This window comes from Zosterops lateralis, assembly GCF_965231275.1.
Source record: "Zosterops lateralis genome assembly, chromosome: 3".
NCBI classification, from domain to species: domain Eukaryota; kingdom Metazoa; phylum Chordata; class Aves; order Passeriformes; family Zosteropidae; genus Zosterops; species Zosterops lateralis.
In genome coordinates this window covers 99,308,964-99,333,086 of record NC_139764.1, presented here as the reverse complement: position 1 = coordinate 99,333,086, position 24,123 = coordinate 99,308,964, and the positions used below count along the sequence as shown (strand labels likewise).

The 24,123-nt window shown below is 35.8% G+C and overlaps 1 protein-coding gene across 1 annotated transcript in view; it reads left to right on the top strand.

The window, feature by feature from the left end:
- Positions 1–24,123, top strand: part of NOL10 (nucleolar protein 10) — a 52,433-nt gene that overhangs the window by 23,175 nt on the left and 5,135 nt on the right. The window contains exons 14-20 of the mRNA XM_083857036.1: positions 12,636–12,762; positions 13,745–13,824; positions 14,075–14,173; positions 14,760–14,849; positions 16,567–16,740; positions 17,129–17,376; positions 22,660–22,762. Of these exons, the coding sequence (XP_083713162.1) occupies positions 12,636–12,762; positions 13,745–13,824; positions 14,075–14,173; positions 14,760–14,849; positions 16,567–16,740; positions 17,129–17,376; positions 22,660–22,762 (921 nt within the window). The remainder of the gene's footprint in view (positions 1–12,635; positions 12,763–13,744; positions 13,825–14,074; positions 14,174–14,759; positions 14,850–16,566; positions 16,741–17,128; positions 17,377–22,659; positions 22,763–24,123) is intronic.

The following is a 24,123-nucleotide window of genomic DNA, read 5'->3' as shown; positions in this document are numbered from 1 at the left end:
ACAGCTCATGACTGGTGAACTGGAGCTGGCTCATGTCCGGCCAGCTTGGAATGTGCTTTGACTGAGCTCATGTCTGACTGAATTAGCTGTGTACGTGTGCCTGTTCTCTCCATTGTTAATGCCAAAGCTAAATTTACATTTCAAACCCTAAAAAATTACTGTCTCTTGAACTTCAGGATTATAGAAGATTTGACAATGAGTATCATAATATTGCCTTTAAAAGAAATGGCACACATCAGCTTTTCCTGCAGAAGTTTCATCAGGATAGCTATGACAGTTGAGACTAGGAATGTCTGAGAACACTGCGTTTCTTATAAAAATGTAAAAAAATTACTTCAGTTTTTTCTTTTGTGTGCAAAGCTGTAAGTAGAGGAAATAAAAGGTGATTTTTTTTGGTTTTGTAGAAAGGACAGAGAGGTTTGCTTTTAAATAGCAAGATACCTTGTATAGGTACACAGTGCAGAGTGAGCAAAAAGCAAATTGAATCTGACTGTTGAAATGAAATGTTTGTGTTGCATAGGTAACATCTTGAGTGGCTTAGCTTAGAGACTTTGTTTTTGTTTTATTTTGTTGGGCTTTAATGAGGGCAAGTGCCTCTGAATTTCTGACTGGAATTGGGCTGTTTGCCATTAGTTTAATAGCTAACTTGCAGTTTATGCAAACATTTGGAACCTGCTTCTTGCCAGCTGGCTTCCTGGTACATCACTTTGATGTGTGCCTTGGGAAGGTTGAAATGAAAGTTGTGTGTGCCTTGGGATAGTTTTTAGACTACTGACTCAGAAACATAAGTTGATTCAATAGTGCAACCAGGTCCTGGCCAAAGAAGCAAAGAGGGGCAAAAGTTCCACTGACACATGGTGGTCCACTGGCCTGGGATCTAAGATGAGTCAGATTCTCTTTAAGTTTAATTGAGGCTGTCATGTTCCATGACATATAACGTTCTCTTTGCAGGATGTACAGAAAATCCCCTACATGTCAGCTCCTGGGTGCTCTGGGTGGAGAGCAAGGGGCATAGGTGTTACTGTGAGTGTTTACTTCTGGTTACACAAACATGTCTGATCTTAGCACAGATGTTGCAAATCAGTCCTGCTCATTTATTGGACTTGAAACTTTGGGCTACATGAACATACTGAAACTGAAACTCACTGTATTCATTAGGCTGTTAAAAGAAGAGAGCAATTAAGCATGTAATTAATTGAGTGTAATATTCTGTGTTCTGGATTTTTTTTTACTTTCCTGCAGTCTTGGCAGAACACTCCCTGTTGAGGCTAGAAGCAATGTACTCTTGGTGTAGTGAAGATATTAAGCTCTTTAAGAAAAAATAAATCCTGGAGCGTCTCTGGCTTCTTTTCAGGTGGTTTTGGAAAATAATTTTATATACTAGCACTCTCCTAGTTCAGGGCTGTTTGAGTTATAAACTGGAAATGTTTCAAGAGCAAGTATTTCTTGCCTACTCAATGATTCAGTTTCTCCAAGAGTATAAGGGTTCTGTTTTCTAATACAATACCTACTTTGGATATGTGGCTGTCCTTATTGCTAGAAATATCATGAATTGTCCTCTTAAAATAGTTTTAGAAAACCTGAGAAAAATTAGTTTTTCCTTAGTGGTTAACCCTGAAATAACATAATTACTGATTAAGGCAACAAATCCTATTAGGTTACATGTTTTCATTTAATGCTCTGGATATTTGGTGAAACAAATCTGTAGAGGGAACTTGTACTGAAGGAAATACAAGCAAAAGCAGTTTTTTAACACCGTAGTTCATCCCCTTCATTTATTTCAGGATATTTGTTTGGAGTAGTGCTAGGATGTAAATTAGGGATGAACATGCTTTGATCACAGGTATCCAGATGAGCTGCTTCTAAATGGCTAAATTGACCAGAATTGTGTTCACTTCACTCACAGACAGCAAAAGCATTTATCTGAAATAGGTAGGTATTTTCTGTCAGTCTGTGACAGATGCTCTCACTAGTTCTACACAGGTTGTTATGACTATCAGATACCTGTATTTACAGTCTGTCATTCTTCACTTTAAAAGGTGTGGGAGATTTCTCCTGTGTTATACTCTCCACACTTAGCTCTATGATCACAGCCTTTCAGAATGGCTTTATCACTCTGACACTTACATTCTTATCCACTTGGGATCTGCTGATTGTCTTTTTTTCTCTTTTGAGTCTTTATATGATAGCAATACAAATCTACCTGTCCACACCTTGTACTTCATGCCTTTAGGGCCAGTGTTCTGTGTAGTCAGCTGTCATTCCAGTAGTTTGTGGGTGCTGTTAGAGTTACAGTGAGACCTTCTGTACAGATTTTTGGCTTGTGTGGTAAAGCTATGAATCTAATGATGCAATTCTTATTATATTTGTGTTTGGCATTTAGACACTAATAGAACAGATTAGTAATAGAGTGCAAGATTTTGATTTCTTCTAGAATGTTTTCATGTCTTCTGATTGGCAGTATTAGGTCATTCTGCATAGATGCTGCCTTAAATGTTGTCTTGAAGATCATATGATGAGGCTGTGTTTTTTAGAAAATAGTTGTTCATCTTGTTCAATACAGCCCTTCCCTGACATGTTTTTGGTGACGTGGAAAGTAACCATGAAACTGGCTTATGCTAAGAGATTTTTTTCTATCCTGGAACAATAGGTAATGTAGAAAAATATTTCATAGTCTGGGAAAAAATAGTGTAAAATAAAATGATAGTTGTGACGTAGAATGGAAAATTTTGGTCTTAATCTTAGTTTGTTCATTTTGAAAACTGTGAAATGACTGGAAAAAAGGGTTGTTATGAAGTAATGTGTTTCGTTTGAGCTTTGACGCTGCAAAGTGTCACAAGAAGAAAGTTTCCATTAATAAAAAGATACTTGAGTGCATCTTTGGCCTTTAATTCTGAGTCTTGATCTATCAGTCTTGCAAAATTGTATTTTCCATCCATAACATTCTAATCCTCTACACAAAAAATTGTCTGGTGAATGATGCATTACCTATCTCACAGTATTTACAAGCATAGGAAAAAAGTTGTTTATCTTCGCAAGCAGAAATGTGAGCTTCCTACTTGTAACCCAAACACTTTCAAACTGAAAAATAACACACTGGGCTTATTCCCAACAAAGGATATCCTCCATTTCCCATGTGCTGGCTGAGAGACACAGTACCACTTACCACATATATATAGAAGGAAAACACCAGTGTGTGATAATCAGGAAACAATTTCTGATCTTCCTGTAAAACTTGTTTTAGATGTTTTCTGGTGCTGATGATGTACTAGTTCGACATCATGTTTAGATTATGAAGGTGTATGAACCCTGCTGAGTGCTGTTGTGGCTGTTTGTGTACTAGGCAGCACTTCTTCAGTATTTTTTGAACAGACAGCAGCATGCTGACTGTAAAGTCTTACCTGTAGTTTACATCAAACCCTTCATAGAGCACAGGAGAAAACTCTTAAAAGCAGAAGTTGTATGGAATTATACCAGGTGATTGCTCTGATCATTGATAGAAGAATCACATGCTTTTTAGTGTTGTGACTGTTTCTCAAGCAATTGGTGGTAATGGATCTCCTGTTCTTGAGTTCTTACTTTAAGAAACATATTTTGAGGGGGAAGTGTGCTCCCCTTTTTTTAAACCTTGAGTATCTGAAAGATATTTTTTGCTTCTTAACTTGCACTTATCCTTTCCTTTGGGCCATCTGTTATTGATTTCTGAAAATCTAAAGGTGCAGTTGCCTAGCTTCAGTCAGTGAAGAGAGAGGCCGTCACAGATAATGAAAATGTGTAATTGCTGAAAGGAAGTTTCGTACTGTGCTACATGTCTATCAGCATGTAATAAGAACTAGAGTGTTTTAGCTTTTGGATCAGAAAAGCCAAAGAGTGAGAGAATTTTTTCCATATAATAATTTCAAGTCTTTATTTCATTACATTCGAAATTACAGGGTAACTGTATTGTCATCTTCTGTGTTGCACTCAGAATTGAAATATGTTGTGAGTTATGACTATTTTATGCAGAAATAGTAGAAGTTATGAAGATCTAAGATTTCTATCACAGAAAATCTTAGAAGTAAGTAAAACGATAATGTATGTGAAAGCTTTTGAATATTTATTTGAAAGATGCTTTCTACTTAAAATTATTTCCTCAGTTATATAAAATTTCTTTAACATTGTGCTCTGCAACGAAGTTTGTTTATGCTGAGCTTATCTTCATTATCTGTCTGGAGGAGCTGCACATTCCCAACAGGTAGTTGCTTTTCCTTCCTTTTGTGTTGTCTGGCAGTACTTGCATAAACTCACAGAGAAGTCTTCCTCCCAGTTTTGCAAAAAGCAATTAAGCTGCAATGGTAGAGTGTTATTAGAAACTCACACGTTCCTAGATTTCCGGTAGTTTGTCAGTCGTGTAAGGTAGACAAAGAGCTGGATTTGCCATTGCATTTACGTCTGTAGCATTCCTCAAATTTCCCTAAAATACAGGTCATTTCCATTATGTTTTGTTTTAATGACTGTAAAGATACTTATGCTGTAAAATTCCTTGGCATCTGGTGTGTACTGTAAAAACTGTGTTCCCAGCCACTTAAAAGCACAAGAGGCAAGATCCTACACAGTGTGACAGTTGAGGAATTTTCCTATCCCATCAAGAGACTTTGAGAAGGGGACGTGCTGGGACTTGGCATTTTTAGCTCCTTTTTGGTGGTTCTTACTTGTAAATTTAGATTGCCACCAGGGACTATTGCATACATGCGAAAGTCAGTGCATGTGTTACTCTCATTTGTGCTAGTGGAAGTTTTGCCCGTTGATGGCCTATGCCCTTGGTAGTGCAAGAAATGCCATTATGTTTTGAGAAACAGATTTGTGAACAGTTGAAGCAGTTGGAAATGTTGGAACAGTTAGAAGCTGTGTAGAAGTTCTTTCCTTGTTTAAAAGGAGGGCCAAGACAGTTAAAGATTTTCCCACTTACCATTGCTTCGTCCACCTCTCCTGCAATCACAATTGTAAATGCAAGGGAAGAGCCTTGTGAGGAATTTATTCTTTCTAATGTATCATGATGGGGTGGAGTCTTTTGTTAGACTGTGTAAACTGTGAAGGTGGTGTCATTTGTGAGGGAGATTGCTGGTTCAGAGACGTGGAGTCACTGAACAGTAAATTGACTTCATGAAGGTTCTAATGAGTACCAGAGCCTATGCAAAGGAATTGGTGAGGGCACTTAACCAAATGTGATAGGGAATGGAAGGTGTGGACCACCCAAGTAAAATGTAGTTCCTGACTTACTGTCAGGAAGGGATTAGATCAGCTGATCATATCTGATCTCCACCTTTTTTTGTCTTTCCTGGATAAAGAAAGACATCTCCATAAGTAAATCAAACCTGTGAAGTGAGTCCCAGCTGGTCGTACTGCACAGTATTAAGACAACTTACCGAGTTGCTCCTCTTTTTACAGCAGGTATGCTATAGAAGGCGATGTGTTAGAATAAGGACAGACTTTTGGTAACTTTTGAATTATTTCCCACTAGTATTTTTGGGAAGGTGCTTGAAGTAGGTCATGGCTGTAACATGTTTTGAGAAGCCACTCTCCTCTTACCTTTTGAGCTTCATTTGGTTAGTTGACTTCATCTTAAAGTAGGCCATTTTTGTGCTTCAAGTTTCAATGTATCTTTCTGACTTCATATTGCCTCAATATTTAAAACCTGTAGAGAGTCTGATAAATAACAGATCCATAGCAATACTGATGAAGTGTTTGTTTTATGTATGTTTGAACATGATGGGAACATTGATGGAAGCATCGCACTCTATTGTTAATGCTATGGCTGGTAAGTCACAGATGACTTGAGAAATGTCTCTTTTTAGTTCTGTCTTGTGAGGAAAAGAGCTATTCTGGTAATCTTATTTACAATTTTAAGGAGTAGCTTTATTTGCTTGAGGATGTTTTTTCCCAAAATTATGAGCAACTGGACCGTTGTCTCCTTCAAAAGATGGTGGCTTCACCAAGAACACTCACAGTGAGAGCAGACCTGTGACTGGTTAACTGACTGTAGTACTTGTCAGACCAGAGAATATGAGATTTAAAAAAATAAAAATTCTAACCACCACTATAAAGTCTAACTGCTTAGAATTACAAAAAGAAGTACTTACTATCTGATAACTACCAGGGCAGAAAGATCTAGTATCTCATTCCTAGAAGATGCATGCAAGTTTCTGCAGCAGTTTTTGTTTAACACTGGGAAGATCTTAAAAGTAATGTTTCCTTTAACATTAAAGGAGTGCTCTCTAAGGAGTAAAACCTCCAAATAGTTGATTTGGCAGCTTCCATAGTTTAGTGAAAGGTAGGAAAACCAACTATCTAACCTCTCTGATTAATGAATGTGCCAAAAATGTCTGGATGTGCTTGAGTTAGGATGAGAGAGAGAGCCAATTCATTGTATAGTTCAGTGAAATTTATGAGTGTGTGGGCTTAAAACCAATTGCAATGCTGTTGTCAGTAGTATGCCAAAAAGGGCGAATGTGCTATTAAGTCTCTCTTGGTCATGTCTGTACACCACCAAGCTACTAGATGTCTTGAAAAGCACCAAATCTATACCATGTGATGCAGGGTGAAGGAAAGCATGAAATTATGAAGAATATATGAGAGATTTGTTTGGCGTTTATTCCCCAAACCAATTTAATTTAGAGAATCAAAGAATTTTATTCAGTCCATTAAATAAAATTATGAGATTACCAGGGCGTAATTGGATTTGACTGTAGAGCATTCATAGGAAAAACAAAGATTACAAAAGAATAGCAGGATTCAAATTGACAAATTGTTTGGAGCACATTGGTTGCTATGGGAAGCACTGTATATGGAAACGTAGTAGACAGAAACATAAGATAATATGATCCCAAGGCTCCTTCCTAACATGAGCTGATCTCTTGGCTATGGTTGAGGGCCAAAAGCATAGTAACAAGAACTGAGAGCTGCAGCTTTTCACATCTACAATCTAGAAATAATCTATTGGGGGTTTTAGAGTTACCAGTTGTGATTGATTTAATGTTAACTGTTAATGAGGTGCAAAGAGGTGTTCTTTCTTCTCTTGACTTCTCAATGCATCTAGATGGAAACTTTTCAAAGTTATTACATATTGAGATCTGTCTAATTCTTAAAATTACAGAACAAAACATTGAAAACAATACTCTTAAAATGAATAGTAATTAATATTTCATGTAATTGCATTAATTAAACTTGGCCATACAATTAGGGAGCTAATTATGTTTAAAATGCAATTGCATGTTTCAATCACTGCCCACACCCTGGGGATCATCGTTTTTTGTTTTACGTCCCTCATTATATCTTCTGTAATCTCTTTCTCCTGTTAAATGGTGTGATTGAAAATGAGAATATGCATACATAGATGTGCATTTGCTTTCTCCAGCAGTATCCTGTTAAAGGTTTTAAATGCTTTATATTGTGCCATTTCATAAAAAAACCCAAACAAAATTAGGATATATTATTATTATTATATGTCTTCTCCAAAGAACTGTTTTTGTTTCCTATAGGTAAATATGTATGTGAAATCATATTGAGTATGATTATGTATTGAGTCAGATATATAAAATATATTTAGTTCAAGAAATGATAGTCTAGAAAATAATCTCTCTTTGTTGAAGTGCTTGAAGTTTGCAGGTTTTTTTGTTTTGTTTTTTAATGGGAATGAAGGAATGAAGGAACCACCTTGGATTGTGAAGTCAAGTCCCATCTTATCATAAGCACTCAAATTGTATAATGTCTTCCTTGAATATTTCAGATTTCATCTGAAAATTAGTTGTTAGTTGTTCCCCATTATCTCCACTTAAAAGGCTGTTAAGAGTCACATTCCTCTGATGCTTAGCTCAGCTCTAGTTTACAATGTCTCTGTGATGTATTTATTTTTGTGCATGCATTACTGTTGAAATCCTCCTTGCTGCCTTTCACAGTCCTTGCTACAGTTTGCCTTCACATATACAGGAGTTGTACAAAATGTCTCGACTAACTCATTAATAATTTTACACAATACACTGTACCTGAAGATCTGTTGAAGACTTTCAATATATGCTATTTTTGTTGTAATCACCATTATTCAAATAATATGGCAGTGAATTATTTAGTCAGTACATTTTTGCTACTTAGTAATGGTCTTAGTCAAAATGCATAGAAAGTACCGCAACACATAGAGTTTTGACAGGAGGTTTTACTTCTAAAATACAAAATAATGGTGATAGGAGGTATTTTCATTTTTGTGTTCCTAACTATATTACTGTGGTGTGGCATGATGTGGCCTTACAGAGTTAATTTTTGTGAAACTGAAATTTTTGTGAATCTGCCTGCTGCTGTCTCATGCAGCCACAGCAAATAATGCCTCTGCTTTCCAAAGCCTCTGTAACTGTGCAGTTGAATGATGTCCACATACATTAAGTTAGTCTTCTAGAGGGAATTTGGACAATCTAAACTTTTCGAATTCTGTTGAATAATTTTTGAATCCAATTAATGCTGTCTGTGAACATTTTGCATATTTTTGACTGCTAAAATAAACCAGTGGAGATTGGTAGAGTTGAGTTTTACTATATTTTGACATCTTGTTTATTGCTGAAGAGTTTATCATGGTCTTGTTTGAAATTTTCCAGGAACTTACTGTTTAACATCCAGAAAAACAGATTTTGAAACCTGTTTTTACTCCCTGAGAAGAAAAGAGCAACTGTTCAGTCATTCCTGTAGAATTGATCTCAGCAACCTTCAGATACTTAACAATACTCATCTGGATGTGCATTCATAGTAGTTTAATTTAAATCTCTTGACATCTGATTGTGGAAGCTTCTGCACATCCTGGGCTCCTTTTAAGTTGTTGAACATGTTTAATACTAGTTAGGATAAGGGCAGGTTTTTTTGGCTGTAAGGGCTCTGCAGAGCTGGCTGTCAAACTGTTGAGTGGTGTTTAAAAGTGCACAAGTGCTGTGTGGTGAAGAGAAGGAACATCTGTTGTGGGCTGGAAGTAATACCTGTGCTGTTCTAGGGTTCATTTACAGACCAATGACAGGATGGTATTTTCTACAGAAGTGCTCAGGAATTTGGCATGGCCATAAGAACATTTCTGTACCTTGTAAGACTTGTGGTGCCACAAGACTACAAAGTCAAACATCTGGTAGAGTAGAATACAAAGAACTGTGATTTTTTAAGTTATTTTACAATATCTAAAAAATATTTTTCTGTGAACATTTTTCTGTATTTCTTGGACAATTTGGTCTCAGACTTGTTGTCTCTGCTCCGTTGCATGCTAAACCACTCATCATATTTTGTGTTTTCTGTGTGTAAAGTCAAGAAATATTCTAATGTGTGTAAAAAAAAATATATTAGGTAGCAGAGTACTACTAATAATTAAGTCCACGTTTTTGCTTCCTATGGCTTATAAGATGAAGGGTGGTGGTGAGGTGTCTGCATTACTATCGCAGTGGTAAGTTTTGCTGTGAGGAGGAGGGGACTGATGTGACCCATCTGTCACTCTGCCTTGCACTGTGGTGATGGGACATTGTGGGACAGCTGTGCTTTGGTCACTTCATGGGTGCTGTTTCCAGTTGGTGAAGGAGGAGGCAGTGGGAGGGGAGCAGAGCACAGAGCACCCCCTCACTTGCTGCCAGCTGGGCCTCACTGGTGGGTGAGGCTCTACTGTTGATGGACAAAAACATTGCCAAAGCAGCCCTACTGACTTTCAGTAGCGATTGGCAGAAATTGTCTTGAGAAGTGGTTATCCTACAGAAAGCTCAATAATAATGAAAACAGCCAAATATAATGATTCAATCACTGTTGGTGTTTATGTCTGGTTTTGCTATTCTAAAAAGAATTTGACTAAAAGTCGAACATACATGTGCTCTCATTTAATAACGATTTTCCCATTGGCTGAGTGCAACTTTTCTAAAACTTGCAGAGAAACCTATTTGGTGTATCATGAATATTGTAAGAATGGTATCTGTCACTTAAGTTGCATGCAAATACCTCATAACATTTTCTTATTCGTGCTGTGAATTTCAGTGCATTTTTCTCTGTGAGGTGTGGTAGATGTGTACCTTTCCACTCGAAATGGCCAAGTATATTAATTAACCAACACAAATTCCACAGCTTTGTTTTGTTGTGGTGGCTTTAACAGGGACTGCAGGCCAGGCTGAAGTGATGCCAGTGCTGAGTGACAGCAGCTCCAAGGGGTCCCAGTTGTGTTGCAGTGTGGCTACTGTATGGAAAGTGATGAACTGGGGAAGATAGCCCATTTTCACTGCTCCCACCTTGTCCCTGGAGTCCCAGTGCAGACCAACCCTGTCAATTCTTGCTTTTGTAGCTGGGCACAGGAATGGTGAGGCCTTGCAGCCTGGCTTTCTGGAGTGCTTTTAGCATCATCCTGGGATGGCTGTTGCTTGACAGTGGAGCGTTAAATTCTGCTGTTAAAAATGCAGTAGCAGTTAAGTTCTGTGAAGCATTACCATTGCAAAAGAAGGGCATTTCTTGTTTGTGTTCTGTGGCTGATATTGTTTGCCTTTTCTATTCTTTAACTACTTTCTAAGCATTAAAAAATGTTTCATTTTAATGCACAAAGCAGTGCTCCTGAGGTTTACTAGAATAGGTAGGCAAGTGGTTTCAGTGGGATGGGAGAAGGGGAAATAAGGTAATAAAACATACACGGACATCTCTGTAGGGTTTTCCTTTCTGTCAATTAACATGTGAAATTTGAATAAGGCTTGAACTTTCTATTTTTTCCTGGTATTCTGCCACCGGTTTTTTCCATTAATTATCTCATTTCCCCCACTTTGTTTTCTGTGATATAATCATCCAGCTCACTCCACAGATTATTGTGAATAATCAGGCTTTTTTGCTTTATGTGTTTCATGGCACAGATTATGCCCCTGAAAAGTTTTACTCTCAGTATCAGGTTTTGAGTGTAGGAGAGAATGTTGTCCTTAAATTTTATTATAAGAGAAGTTTTTTTTAGTTAGTAAGCAGCTTGGGAGTTTTTTAATGAGAAGGACAAACTGCTTCATCTAAAACAAAATTATAGCTAAACTTAAGGTTCTTCCACACCAGTGATGCTTTGATGGTCTGGTAATGAGGCACAGAGAACTGATTTCTTAGGTGGCATGAAGACATTTAATAGATCTAGACTGCTTTCTTTTTAATATAAAAGCTTGGCATTTAAATAAGTGGGTTTGGGGGAAATAAAATATTAAAGTTTGGATGGAGACAAGATGAAGACAAGAACTTCTGGAATGTTGGCAAGAAGTCAATTTTAATGTTATATGTGCCATGTATTCCTGGAGCAGACATGGGGATTTTGGTTAATTAAGTAGGTAAAACGTTTTTCTTAGTGAAATCTTGGATATTTCCTTGGAAGCTCTTGGTAATTGGAATGAAATATGCAGCAATGTAAAAAAAGTGCATTTGGCATGTAATGGTTCTCAGCTAGGCCTGAAATCTTAGGAAGATAAGTCATATTTAATACAGAGACAACAGTGGGCTAGAATAAAGTATTATTCTCTGGAGTGTTACAGGCAAGAATATGTTAGATAGAATGTTATGGTCTAGAACACAATTTTACAGGGTTTTTAATGTGTAGTTGTCTTCAAAAAAAGACTTTTGAATTAAAAAGAAGCACACTTTTAAAATGAACAGCATTATCTCATGCTGTTATCACACAATTATATTAAAACAAACTGTATATGTTAAATAAAATCACTTCTAGTTGTTTCCATAATTGAATAGGATCTTAAAATGTTGTTGTATCACAAGCATTCCTATGGTTGACTGCAGAGTTTTTAACATGAATTTTTAGCAAAAAAATCAGAAAACTCATTAAAACTCCCACTATAGGATTTAACTGGTCACTTAACATTCTAAAATAATCAGCTGATTTACACTATAGAGAGAAATGCAGTGTTAGATTTTTCCATGCAGCTAACTCACCTACTAAAATAAGATTGCTGGAACAGCTGAAAGTGGCTGCATGAGTCAAGATGGAAAGGAATTTCAATCAGAACAGCAGGAGGGAAAAGTAACAGGAGCTGATTTTTAACTTGGGAAATTGAGCAAAGCTTATATGGAAAAATATATTGATAGTGCTACCTAATATTGTGCAAACAAATCCTTTGCCTTATCGTGGAAATATGCGAGTATTTTTAATATTTCATATTATCTGTTCATACGGTCTAGGTTTATCTCTGAATAAAATACATGAAATGTATCTGTGGTGTTATAATTAAGATAAATAGGTCAGAGTAGGATTTAACATGATTGCATAGTGAATTTAACGAGTTCAAGATCCAGCAGCACTTTACAAATTAGTTGCTATCTAGTGCCATAGTTTGTAATTTCTTCTGTAATGTTTGGCTCTAAGCTTTTAATAAATTAATCAGATTGGGACCACTTGAAACAGTTAAACTTGAAACCTCCAGACTGGCTGGTCTCAAATGACCTAAATTAAAACAACACTTACATAATCTGTAGTACTCCTTGTTGGTAATGCAAGCAATAGGTTTAATTGTGTTCTCTAAGTGCTGTGGGATTAATTTGTTGTTCCATTACACACCCCAGTAGCCAAGAGCCTAACTGTAGGCTTTATCTGTAGAAAAATGTAATGTTATAATTTTCCATAATATCCACAGGTTTTAGGACCCGCCCCAAAATGGTGTTCCTTCTTGGACAACTTGACTGAAGAACTGGAAGAGAATCCAGAAAGCACTGTTTATGACGATTACAAGTTTGTTACCAGAAAAGACCTTGAAAATTTAGGTAAAACAGTTATATTTGGCTCTTTGGCTGACTTCCTTGTTCAGTTTTTGAATATTTACACATCTGATTTTTGTAATTTTGGTGTGATGTATGAGGATATTAGAAATTTACTGACAGTGATTTCCTCTTCTTTTCTTGATTATTAATACTCTAGACTGATGGCTCTAAGTTCTTTGATTCCCAACCAATTCAACAGTAGGCACTTGTGTTTCTCAGATTTTTATCCCAAGAAGGTGATTGATAATTGCTGATATAATATGTCTGAGAATCTGTTGTGTGTGCTTTCATATGCTGCATGGAAGGCATAGGAAGAGAAGTTGGTTTAGTTTTCAAAATATTTTTGAGGTACTCAAATAGAATTTGGAACTCGCAGCTAAAGGTTACCCTATTTGAATGTAGTAATTTTCAGAAAATACAAATCATTCTAGGGCTAATAGTTTCAAGAAATTGGAATACTGAAAATTATATAGCAGAGAAGGTAAGCAACCTTCTCCTGAGGCAGTTAGTTCTTTTCTTGTCTGTTACATGGTTTGATTGCAATGTTTTACTCCAGTTTACTTAATTTACCTCTGACTGTGAGTGCTGAGTTTGACCCAATGCAAAACTCTTTAATTAAAAAGATCTTTCTATCACACTAAGAAAGGGATTATCAAACACCTATGGACTTTCAAAAAATGCTCTGGAATTCTTTGTAAACTTAGAGCATAGTGCTTGTGGGGATTTTTTTAAAGTGCTCAGTAGGTAATGTGTATTGTGACAAGAAAAGTGGATTTGGTTGCTCTGAAGAAGCTTAAAATTTTTTGCTGGCCAAAATTATTTTATTCCCAGTTTTACTTAGTCTTGATGTCATGATTATGACTTGTTAGATTGATGTTTTGCATTGGCAGTACTTGTTTGTCTTAAGGAAGTGAAATGGCTGGCTTGTAATAGAAGTTCTTTATATATGAAAGCTTTTTGAAATTCTCTGGGACATTTTTCGTAGGCCTTGCTCATCTCATTGGATCATCATTGCTCAGAGCGTATATGCATGGCTTCTTCATGGACATAAGACTTTATCATAAGGTAAATAAGGCTGAATCTTGTCAATTTTTATTCTTAACAATAAAATATATGTGCTGGGAGTTTTCTTTGTCTTTTTGTGGGTTTTATGGGGGGATTTTTTTTGGTTTTTTGTTTGTTTGTTTTGTTTCTGTTGTTGTGGTTGTTTTTTTGTTTTGGGGTTTTTTTTTGGCTGGGTTTTTTTCCATCCAGATAATTAACTGTGTCCTATATTAATGGTATTTTCTTTTTACTTTCTCCTGCTTGTTCAAAGGCAAAAATGATGGCCAACCCCTTTGCCTATGAAGAATATAGAAGAGAGAAAATAAGGCAGAAGATAGAAGAAACACGTGCACAGAGAGTTCAACTGAAGGTAAATCCTAGAAACAAGTAGTATACTTTAGAGAAAACTCTTCATAAAGAGTGATATGCTAAGTGTATCATAGAGATGTAGTGACTTAGGATTTGATTCTGTTTATCATTGGACACACGAAGTAATTTATAGAACTTCTTGAAAGGAAACATAAAATTCCCATATATGTGATTTTGAAAGGCTGATACCAAACTAAAAGAGCAGCTCTCATCTCATTTGGCCCTTGAGCAAATAATCCCCTGATAAAACTTTGCATTTTCTACTTCTGTCATTAAATTACTTAAACTATTGAAACATAGTATTCTGGAAAGAGATACGTGAAAATTGTATTGTGTTTATAACTAGTAATTTTCTAGATTGGACCTGTTAAACAGAAAAGGAGAAAGAAGTTGTTTTTAAAGTTCTAAAGCTGATGCATTAGAAGTTAAAAGCAACATACAAGTTCTTAAATCTTCTCTAAGTGCAGTTGCTTTACTAGTACCTAGAGATATTTGAAACCAGTCAAGGAGCTTTTCTGCAATAGTTGTAAGAATGTAAAGCATGTGTAAAAGGTTAATTTATTGATTAATTGCTTTCCTCTTCTTAGAAACTCCCAAAAGTTAATAAAGAACTTGCACTCAAACTGATTGAAGAAGAAGGAGAAGAGCAACAGTTTAGTAAAAAAAGAAAACAAAAGGTGAGCTCTTGTTTTGGTGAATTCTCTAGCTGGGAGCACAGAACTAGCAATGCTTACAGGATTCTTTTTTTCTTTTTGTTGCTGTTTGGCCAAACAGATTCAAAATACCGTTGTTTCTTATAAATAACTTCTTCTGGTAGGTGGCTTTAAGATGGATTTGACTGTAGCTGCAGCACAAAAAAGACCATATAGAAACGTGAAGTGAAAAATTATTAAATACTCACTGTGAAGGTCATATGGGTTTCATAGGACTCTAAAAGCTGGGTAATGCAGCCTCAATACCACAGCTGTTCAAAGAGGACCTGTTGTTTGCATTTGGTTTTGGTTTTTTGGTGGTGACTGTGACAGGATAGATGTTACCTATAAAATTCAAAGTACAATTGCCTTTTTTTGTGTATACAGTTAAATATATTTTATAGAACAGCTAAAATGGTTTGCTTTTATGCAACAGGAGTTGGTCTGGATGTTAAAAGTAATCCATTTCTCTGCTAAGAGGAGTTTTAATGGAAGAAATGGGTAAATGTTTAATATCTAATGGGAGCGGAGGCTTTTTATAGGTAGCACTTCATAGGTGCTCATTCTCACTGGAATATAGCATTCGTGAAAGGCAGACACTAGCTGCATGTGATAAATAATGAAATCTCGTGTGTTAGTGTGTGTTAGTAGGAAGGATGATCTACTAAAAAGGTGGTGGTGAAACTTAAATGCAAATTTAAGCAAATGGTACAATGAAAATGAGAGTTCAGTAGATGGGGACTGATCTGTCTTGGAGTACATAGAGATTGTGTTATTAAGTGGACTAAATAAAGTGTATATAAAAATGTACATTTGGGTTATTTTTCTGAAACAGTATTAGAGTCCTATGACAACTGATTTATTTTAGGTTTTGGGATTTAATTTTTGATGTGGTTGAAATGTACACATTTGCATCATTTTTGTATTTGAAATTTACTCTTACTGTTTTCTGTATCCTTAGTTCCACCTTCCTTTTGTTCAGTAACAATGAAAACCTAATACAGTGGTGGAATTAATACACTGGTATAAGTTGAGCAATGTTAAAAAATCAGCATTTTCTAATAAAAAGCTATGTATGCAATGATTTTAAAATAGCAATAACTGGTCTTCTCATAAGATGAATTAGTAGTTTGAACTGTTCCGAATTCACCAGTAGCATAATTTACCCTGAGTTCATTTTACTTTGACGTGAAGTAAACTGCCTGTTCCATTCTGTATGTGAAAGTAGTGAAGAAAAAGTGATATGTATAACAACATTTCCTCTTAAGTATTTACAGTAAAATAATAGTAGCATTGTGTAAAGACATGTACCCTTGTAATTTGTTTTACATGTTGTAGACTCATCCCCATCAGACAGTTATATTTGCCTTGGAGGTGCTGCTGATTAGTCAGTAGATATCAACATGTCTCCAGACTAGCTGGCTGAATATATGAGAAACATGTATTTGATAATATTAGTAATTGTGTATTTTAAGTGTCTGTACTGTGCATTAGAACAACTCTTGCTTACAGGTAGCTTAAAACAGTCTTTGTAAAAGTACAATAAGCATAAATCTTGATTTTTATTTGACCTGGAAGGATAAAGAAACTGGCATTCTAGATGCTGGTTATTAATTTTGTTTAATTAAGAAAAAGTGTTACTTATTTTGTTAATGTCTGTTTCAGAACTGTCTAACTCGCTCATGCTTTGCTTCTGTTCCAGAATCTGCCCAGCCTTCTCAAAGATGATCGTTTTAAGGTCATGTTTGAGAATCCAGATTTCCAGGTGGATGAGCAGAGTGAAGAATTTAGGCTACTTAACCCACTTGTTTCCAAAATAAGTGAGAAAAGAAAGAGGAAGCTAAAGATCTTAGAAGAACTGGAAGCACAAGGACAGGTAAAATATTTTCCAATTGAATTAAGAAAACTCAATAGGCTTTTCTTTTCCTCTGTTTCAAGCTTTCAGACTTTTCACCCCAGAAAGATGGAGGCAATGCAAGAATGTCTTATCAGCTACAATAATTAAGTGTAATTTATAATTTTAGTCTGGTTTGTAGATGTAATACTGTTTTTGCACAAATACAGGTTTTGAAAACATAAAATATGTAGGTAGTAACAACTTAGTAATGTCTTTTCAGCTTCATTTGCTGTTACTGCTTTTATTCAAAAATTGTAGTTCTCTTCAGCTGTATCTATGTAAAAGCTGTCACGTACTCTAATTGCAGGAATGATTTGAAAAGAAAATTAGTTGACAATTTCTTATTTTATACTATTTTTGTCTGCAGGAAGAGGAGGAAGAACCAGAAGGAAAAGCAAGTGATGCAGAAAGTTCTGAGAGTTCAGATGATGAAAAAGGCTGGGTTGAAGAGGTCAGGAAACAGCGCAAGCTTTTACGCCAAGAGGAAAAACTAAAGCGGCAGGAAAGGCTCAAGGAGGATCAGCAAACATTACTAAAACCTCAGTTTTTCGAGATTAAAGAAGGAGAAGAATTCAGAAGCTTCAAAGACTCTGCCAAAAAACAAAAATTAATGAAGTAAGACTAATATTCCTATTTTAGTAGTTGGGGGTGGATGATTCCTAAGTATTTCCCTACAGTGCAGGCCCACATGTTTTGGCTCGGAAGCACTTGCTAGTAAAGCTACATTTGGTGATCCAAGGGTAAGGCGACATAGTTGTTGAAAGCTTTGTTTTATAGATAAACAAAACACTATTTGAAGTAGGACATAGACAACACAAATGAAATGAATAAGATATTACTGTCTCACATTGGGGGATCCATTACTCATTGCTGGTGAAGTGCTGTTCTCACAGGTAACAGTGATGTCTTGTGAGACTGGTTATATTTCTCCACCAGTGCCAGTATGAGGTTAAGAGACAGAGAAAAACAGATGATGTTTTTCATCTGACTATCTAAAAGGATTTAGAATGCTGTGTATTTAGTCACTGTTTTGGGAGTAGGATCAATATGGATCAACATGGTAAAAGAAAAATTGTTTTGTCTGGGTGTTTTTTATGGCATCTAGAAATTTTCAAAATTACACCGGTATTATAATGTCAGGACTTAGTATTTCTGTTTTTCTTTTTGCAATACAAAATACCAGACTAGGAGGGTGTTTGTTAAGTGTAGTTTTTTTGGTTTGTTTTTTTCATTTCCTTAAATTGATGATTATCTGCAATAATAAGTACATGGATAAGCACGTCAAACTAAAGGAAGAGCACATTAAATTAAAGGAGATGGCTTTGAGGTGCTCAGTGGCTGCAAATGTCATTGATTTAGTTTTTTTCAGAGGTGAGTTGAGCCCTTCAGAAGATGAGATTCAATAGTATTTTATTGTTTGGAGCACAGACACTCTTTAAACCTTTCAAGACAGTGGCTTCAATATTCTTGCAGCACACCTGGTGCAGAGCAGAATTTTGAATAATATTGAAAATGGGTTGTTGGGCTAGATGGATCTCCTAACAAACATTTTGGTTTTATTTAGAATGAAATTATACAGTCAAAGAAAAGAAAATGAATAATATAGTGGAGCTGTTTCTTTATGTCACTAATGACTACTCTACAATCTAGTTGTTTTATGATGAAAATATTCAGGAGACACATAAAGAAGCACTTGATAAAAATTCAACCTTTTAACTAGAATGATCATGTAGAATGGATTTTTAAATATTAGTAAGACAGTGTTCCTATGGTAGTCAGATGGTCTATGATTTCTATGTTGTATCTATAAGACATTTTTAAGTAGAAATAGTGGTATTTTATAAATAGGGATTTAAAGCAGCTCAACAGAACTGATGGCCATGTTTTCCTTAGCTGTTTTTTATCAGCAAGTAATTTCACACAGGGATTTTTCTTTGTTCTTTGAATATACCCACTTATTCTGAACTTTTAATTTCCTTAGATATTTCCATTAACTTTCTTCTGATCATTTTTCCTTTTTTCTTTGTTCCAGAAGATGAACCACCTTTTTAATTTTATCAGTTTTTCTTCTTTGTCAAGGGAAAATCTACTCTGGATGCTCTGACAAAGTATTATAGGTCAAAAATATATTTTTTTACATTGTGATTAGGTTTATAGTCATATTAGCTGTAACTTGGAAGGAGCCTGAAACACTGGTCAAATGACACTGTATTCTCAGGGCAAGTTAAATACTTCATTAAAAGGCTGTATGACTGCAGCCTACTCATGTACTGTTCTTTTGCACAAATTCAGTTGCTAAGCTCTAACGCAAATTCTCAAGGACACTCAGTTTGAAGTATAAAGATTTCATGTTGTTCAAAACAAGAAAGGCTTAAATGTGAACAACGGTGTGAAAATTCAAGTAAATAAGCCAAGACAGTTGTTAGGAAGAGAAACATTTAGAAAAAAAATGCAGTGTGACACAGGACAAAGTAGATTCTTTCATCTGGATTTAAGGGAGAAAAATAATTACTTCATCCCAGAAAAAGCAAAAGCGAATACCACAGACCTGTCCTGTAGATGAAGGAATATCAGTGATGATATAAACCATCAAGACTTCTAACAGACTGCTTGTAAAGAAAGGAGAATCTGTCTTAAGATTTGCTGTTAATGGTTACCATCTCTGGTAGATGCATAGATGTAAAAAAAAAAAAAAAAAAAAAAAAAAGAGAGGAATTTGAGGACAGAGTAGGATGACCAAAAAATGAATGTGGTAGCATCACTTCCTTTGTTTTCTAAGTTGCTGTCATTAAATTGACTCACGTGGCGGTTTTTAATCTTTGTCTAAGCAATTAGCTCTACACTCACTGATCCCCTTTGTGATCATCCAAGCATTGTTCTCAGTATGGGAGTTTGGTGTTCCTCAAATTCTTAGAAGAAATTTAAAAATCAACAGCTGATATCTGTCTCATATAATGCATATCTGATACAATTTTGTAGTCATAATGATTTAATCTGTGTTGCGAGCTAACTAGTTTAGTTAGTAAGCATTTTTATATATTAGAATTTTATGAAGAAAATAAATATTTTTTGTGCAGTCCTTATTCAGTGATAAGTAGTCAGCATAAAAGTAATTAATTCAAGTAGCATAATGAAAATTGGAAGGACTGTAGTGGCATGTACAATCTGGTGAGACTGGCATGTTTGTCTTTGATTTGATATATCCAAATTACGGAATGATGGTCTGTGACCAATATAATTAAGTACCTTAATACCTTCACTATGCATTTAATGGCTAGATGTTCTTTTTTTCTCTAATCATATAATGTTCTACCTGAGGAAACAGTTTATGACTTATATAAAACTGGGTGTTTCTTTTGACATGTTCCTGACTCAGCACAGCTCCAAGCCCAACTTTTAAAGCAGTGGTGTGTACTATAAATTTCTTCCTAGACCAACAGTCTACACATTTCTCTGTACAGGAAAGCTGCAAAATTTACTCATGGTTCTGTAAAACACCTTGTCTCAAATCCATCTACGTTTAATTTTCCCCTTTTGTACTCTTATGCTTGCACAACAAACATGCAAATCCTTGCTTGCTTTCCCTACAACATGAGTTTCCTATCTAGTAACTTGAAAGGAAACCACAGAAGGAAAGGATTTTTATCTGTGTGCTAAGAGTTCTCTTAATTTACTTGATGTCCCTTTAAAGAGTATGTTACTGAAGTTAAAACGTGTCAAAATCAAAAATCATAGTAGTCATATTTTATAAAAAGCATGACAGTTAATGTATATGTCTTCAGAGGTGGCCAAGAAAGCCAACAAAAGCATAGTTGATATTCCTTAATATTGCTAAAGAGATATTCCTGGTTTAGAGCAGGAAAAGTCCTGAAAAACTTCTTATATGTTTTATATGTCTTCTTATAATGAGGAAAAAAAAATTGCATGGGAAATTTTTGTTACATTAGGACAGGAGAATTTGCTTCTCACAGTGTATCCCTTGAATTAATTTGTTGAGGAAGAGGTAAAAAAAAAAAAAAAAAAAAAAAAAAAAAAAAAAAAAAAAAAACCAACCAAAACAAAAAACTCAGCTGTTGTTTGTGTATCAGTATGTACAATTCACTATGACTTGAGGTCTGTACATTTTCAGATAAATAGAGCCATACCTATGTTTTTTTTTCAGTAAGATTACAACCCTACAGCATGTTGCTAGTATCTGCTCATTTTAATTTTTCTCTTGACTGAAGCAGTGTCTAGGCAGTCATGCTAAATAATTGCTGGGTAGTAGCCATATTTCTCCAGTTCACTTTCAAAGGGGAGAAAAATGGGACTTCACTTGAATGTAGAAATCCCACCACAATGCTGGTGACTGATCTTCTGCCACAGTTAGCTCTAAGGCTTAGCTTGTCTTTCCGATTCGCACAGATGGAACAAGTTTTTACATGTACTCAATGAAAAATATACTACAGAAAAAAATACAAAGTACCTAGTCATGAGAATTAAAGTAGTTATTGACAGTAATTTTTCATTGTTAATCTGAAAAGTCTTTGTTACATAAAATGGCTCATTAACCAAAATTCAGTGGACTTCAGAGACTTTGTGCATAGGCTACAGCCATGAATTCTTCATACACAGTAAATGCCATTGACTGTGCTGGTTGCTATATTTTATATATATATATAAATATCATCTCTATTTTTATGATTATTTCTTTTCCACTGTAAAAATTGTACAGAAAATGACTCTTGGCCCTCTTCAGAGAGAGCTGATGAAGCACTAATAGCATCTCAAATTGCAGAAACTAATTTTGTTTACAGTTAGGAGAATGTTTTCTAAGCACTCAAAGAGTGAGTTTGATCTTACAAGCCATGTCATATTCTCAGAGGGTGCTACTTAACTCTTAGGACTTACATTATAGGGGAAGGATGTTAGGACTCACAGGTGCCTTTAGGGAGGCTGGCTGAAGCCAGTGCTGTCCCTGCCTGCCTGCCTCCCCCCTGAGCTGGAGTTGATGTGGGAACAAGATGTTTTTCCACTCCTCAGCTGTTCCAGTTTACACCCCACCTTAACTGCAGTCAGCAACTATGATATTAAATACCAGCTCACAACCTGGAGTAACTGGGGCATGTCCATGTGTCTTGCTTTTGCAGGGCATTAACTTCCAGTGGAGGAGAGCTGAAAACAGTGTTAATTTTGACCACACCACCTACCCCATTCTCCACAGAAATGCTGGAGTTTGGTGCCTGAGGGAGAGGCTCTACACCAGTTTGCTTACAGAAACTCAGTGATAGGCAGTGTGCTTGAAGGCATATGCTTCTGTGGAGATCCTGTCTGGGCCCAGGGTCTGTCTTTATCACATTCTCTTGTTTATATTGTTCTTTTATTCAGAAAACTACTTAGACTGTTGGGGGTACAGTGTCCAAACAGGCATTTGTGCTTGGATTAAGTAGTGAAGTGATTTGTTAGGAGATAAATTAATTCCTGCGTATGTTCAATCTTACTTCCTTCCCTTAAAAGTGTTTCCAATTTAGAAATTAAAAGATTTTAAGAAAACTGAATATATCTAGCATTACCTTACTTTTTTTATTTATGCAGTTTAATATCACCAACTTTTTCAGACATTTCATAGAAAACTACAGCAATAGAAGAATGTGGTTTCTTTCTCAACTAGAGTCACGTTACTTTTTTAGCAGCAAAAACAATGAACTTTACATAAATTTTAGAAGTGTTTCTACTGAAAGCAGTATATGGAGGGAATGATTTGAATTTGTCTTTCTTTTTGTTTCCTGAATGTTAATTTTTTTAGCTATGACATTTCAATGTTTCAAAGAAATTGAAATTAGTTTTGACTGCATTATCAACTTTCATTATAGTAAAATGATGGCAAAAATAGGGACTAATGTTATTTTTTTTCTGCAGGAAAACTCTTGAAGATCGTTTAAAGCTTGAAGAAAAACTTGGCACACTCAATGTGTCTGATACCACAGTAGGCAGCAAACAGGCAACATTCAAATTAAAGAAGGTGAGATATATATATATATAGTTTTTAAGATAATGCACAAGTAACTTTAGTTTTTGCATGAAAGAACAGGAACTTAAAACCGTCAAGCAAATGTCCCTCTTCATTTCTTTATAAGCTGCCAACTCCTCAGGTTCTTGCCAAGAGAATGAAAGCCTCCGGTAGTGCTCTGTGTTTATCCCGTATAACTCAGGCAGCTCTCATAAAACCTTATGTTCCAGTGGAAAATAATGGCTTGCATCTTTAATAGTTTATTTGCAGAGGTACCACCAGAAGCTTGTGGCCTTACTTGTGACTTCAGTGCCAGCACTGATCAGATCTCAGTCTGCATGTCCAAATGCAATTTAGGGTGTTGCAATTTAGTCTTTCTCTTGGTTTAGTGTGTTGAGGAGTCTCAGCATGACAGAAGCAGAGCTCCAAACCACCTTTGTTATTGACCTTATGTAACACAGGTCACAGGAATGAGCTCTGGTCCTATACTGGTTGTCAAACTCCATATGGAATGTGTGTAGTTGACTGCTGCCTATTTGCCTTTCTAAAGGGTTTTGATTTTCCAATCTAAAAAATTTTGTAGGTGCATTTTGTAGGTGATTGCTTTATAGTGTGTGGACAGTTAAATAAATGCCTATGTGCATCTGCTACTGCTGCAATACACTTTGGGATTTTTTTTCTAGAAAATTACTTTAGAACTGAAGAGAGGATGCAATTTAAAAGCTGAAGACCCATATGAATTAATACTTGACCTGACAAAATTTACTTTGGTTAAAATTGGTGTTCCTCAGGTAAACATCTTTGCTATAACACATTTCTCCTTATCAGTGGTCAAATACTGTTCGCACTGGTAAAACAGTGTCACAAAAATGGCTAAGTAGTTACTTAATTGTCACATTGGATATACCTGAAGGAAAAAAACCACCAGATTTATTGACTGTTTCCACCTTGCTTATTTTACTGATTATTATCTGTTTGCAGATTTCCTTTTTCATCTGTTTTTGATTCTTATATTGCTGGAATTTAAAATGTGGTGACTGTGGAATAAATTGCAAATTCTTCTGCAGTGCCATGTAGCATAACCTGTCTGGCAATTTTACCAACTCTGTAACTGATACGTTGGTGTCTTGTAGCTTATTCAATGGGCTTTGCAGGGCTTCAAAGCACAGTGTTTTTTTCAGTAGCTTTAACTGAAGAAGTGCAAAGCCACAAGGTTTCTTGCAGTTGGTGGTGCACACTGACCTGTCACTTTTTACTGAGAAAGACTTGGGAGCAAGGTAGACAGACTGTGCAGGAAGATGGACACAGCAGTGGTTCAGAATGCCAATATTACTTGATTCCATCAGATAAAATACAGCTTTAAGGATTTTCTT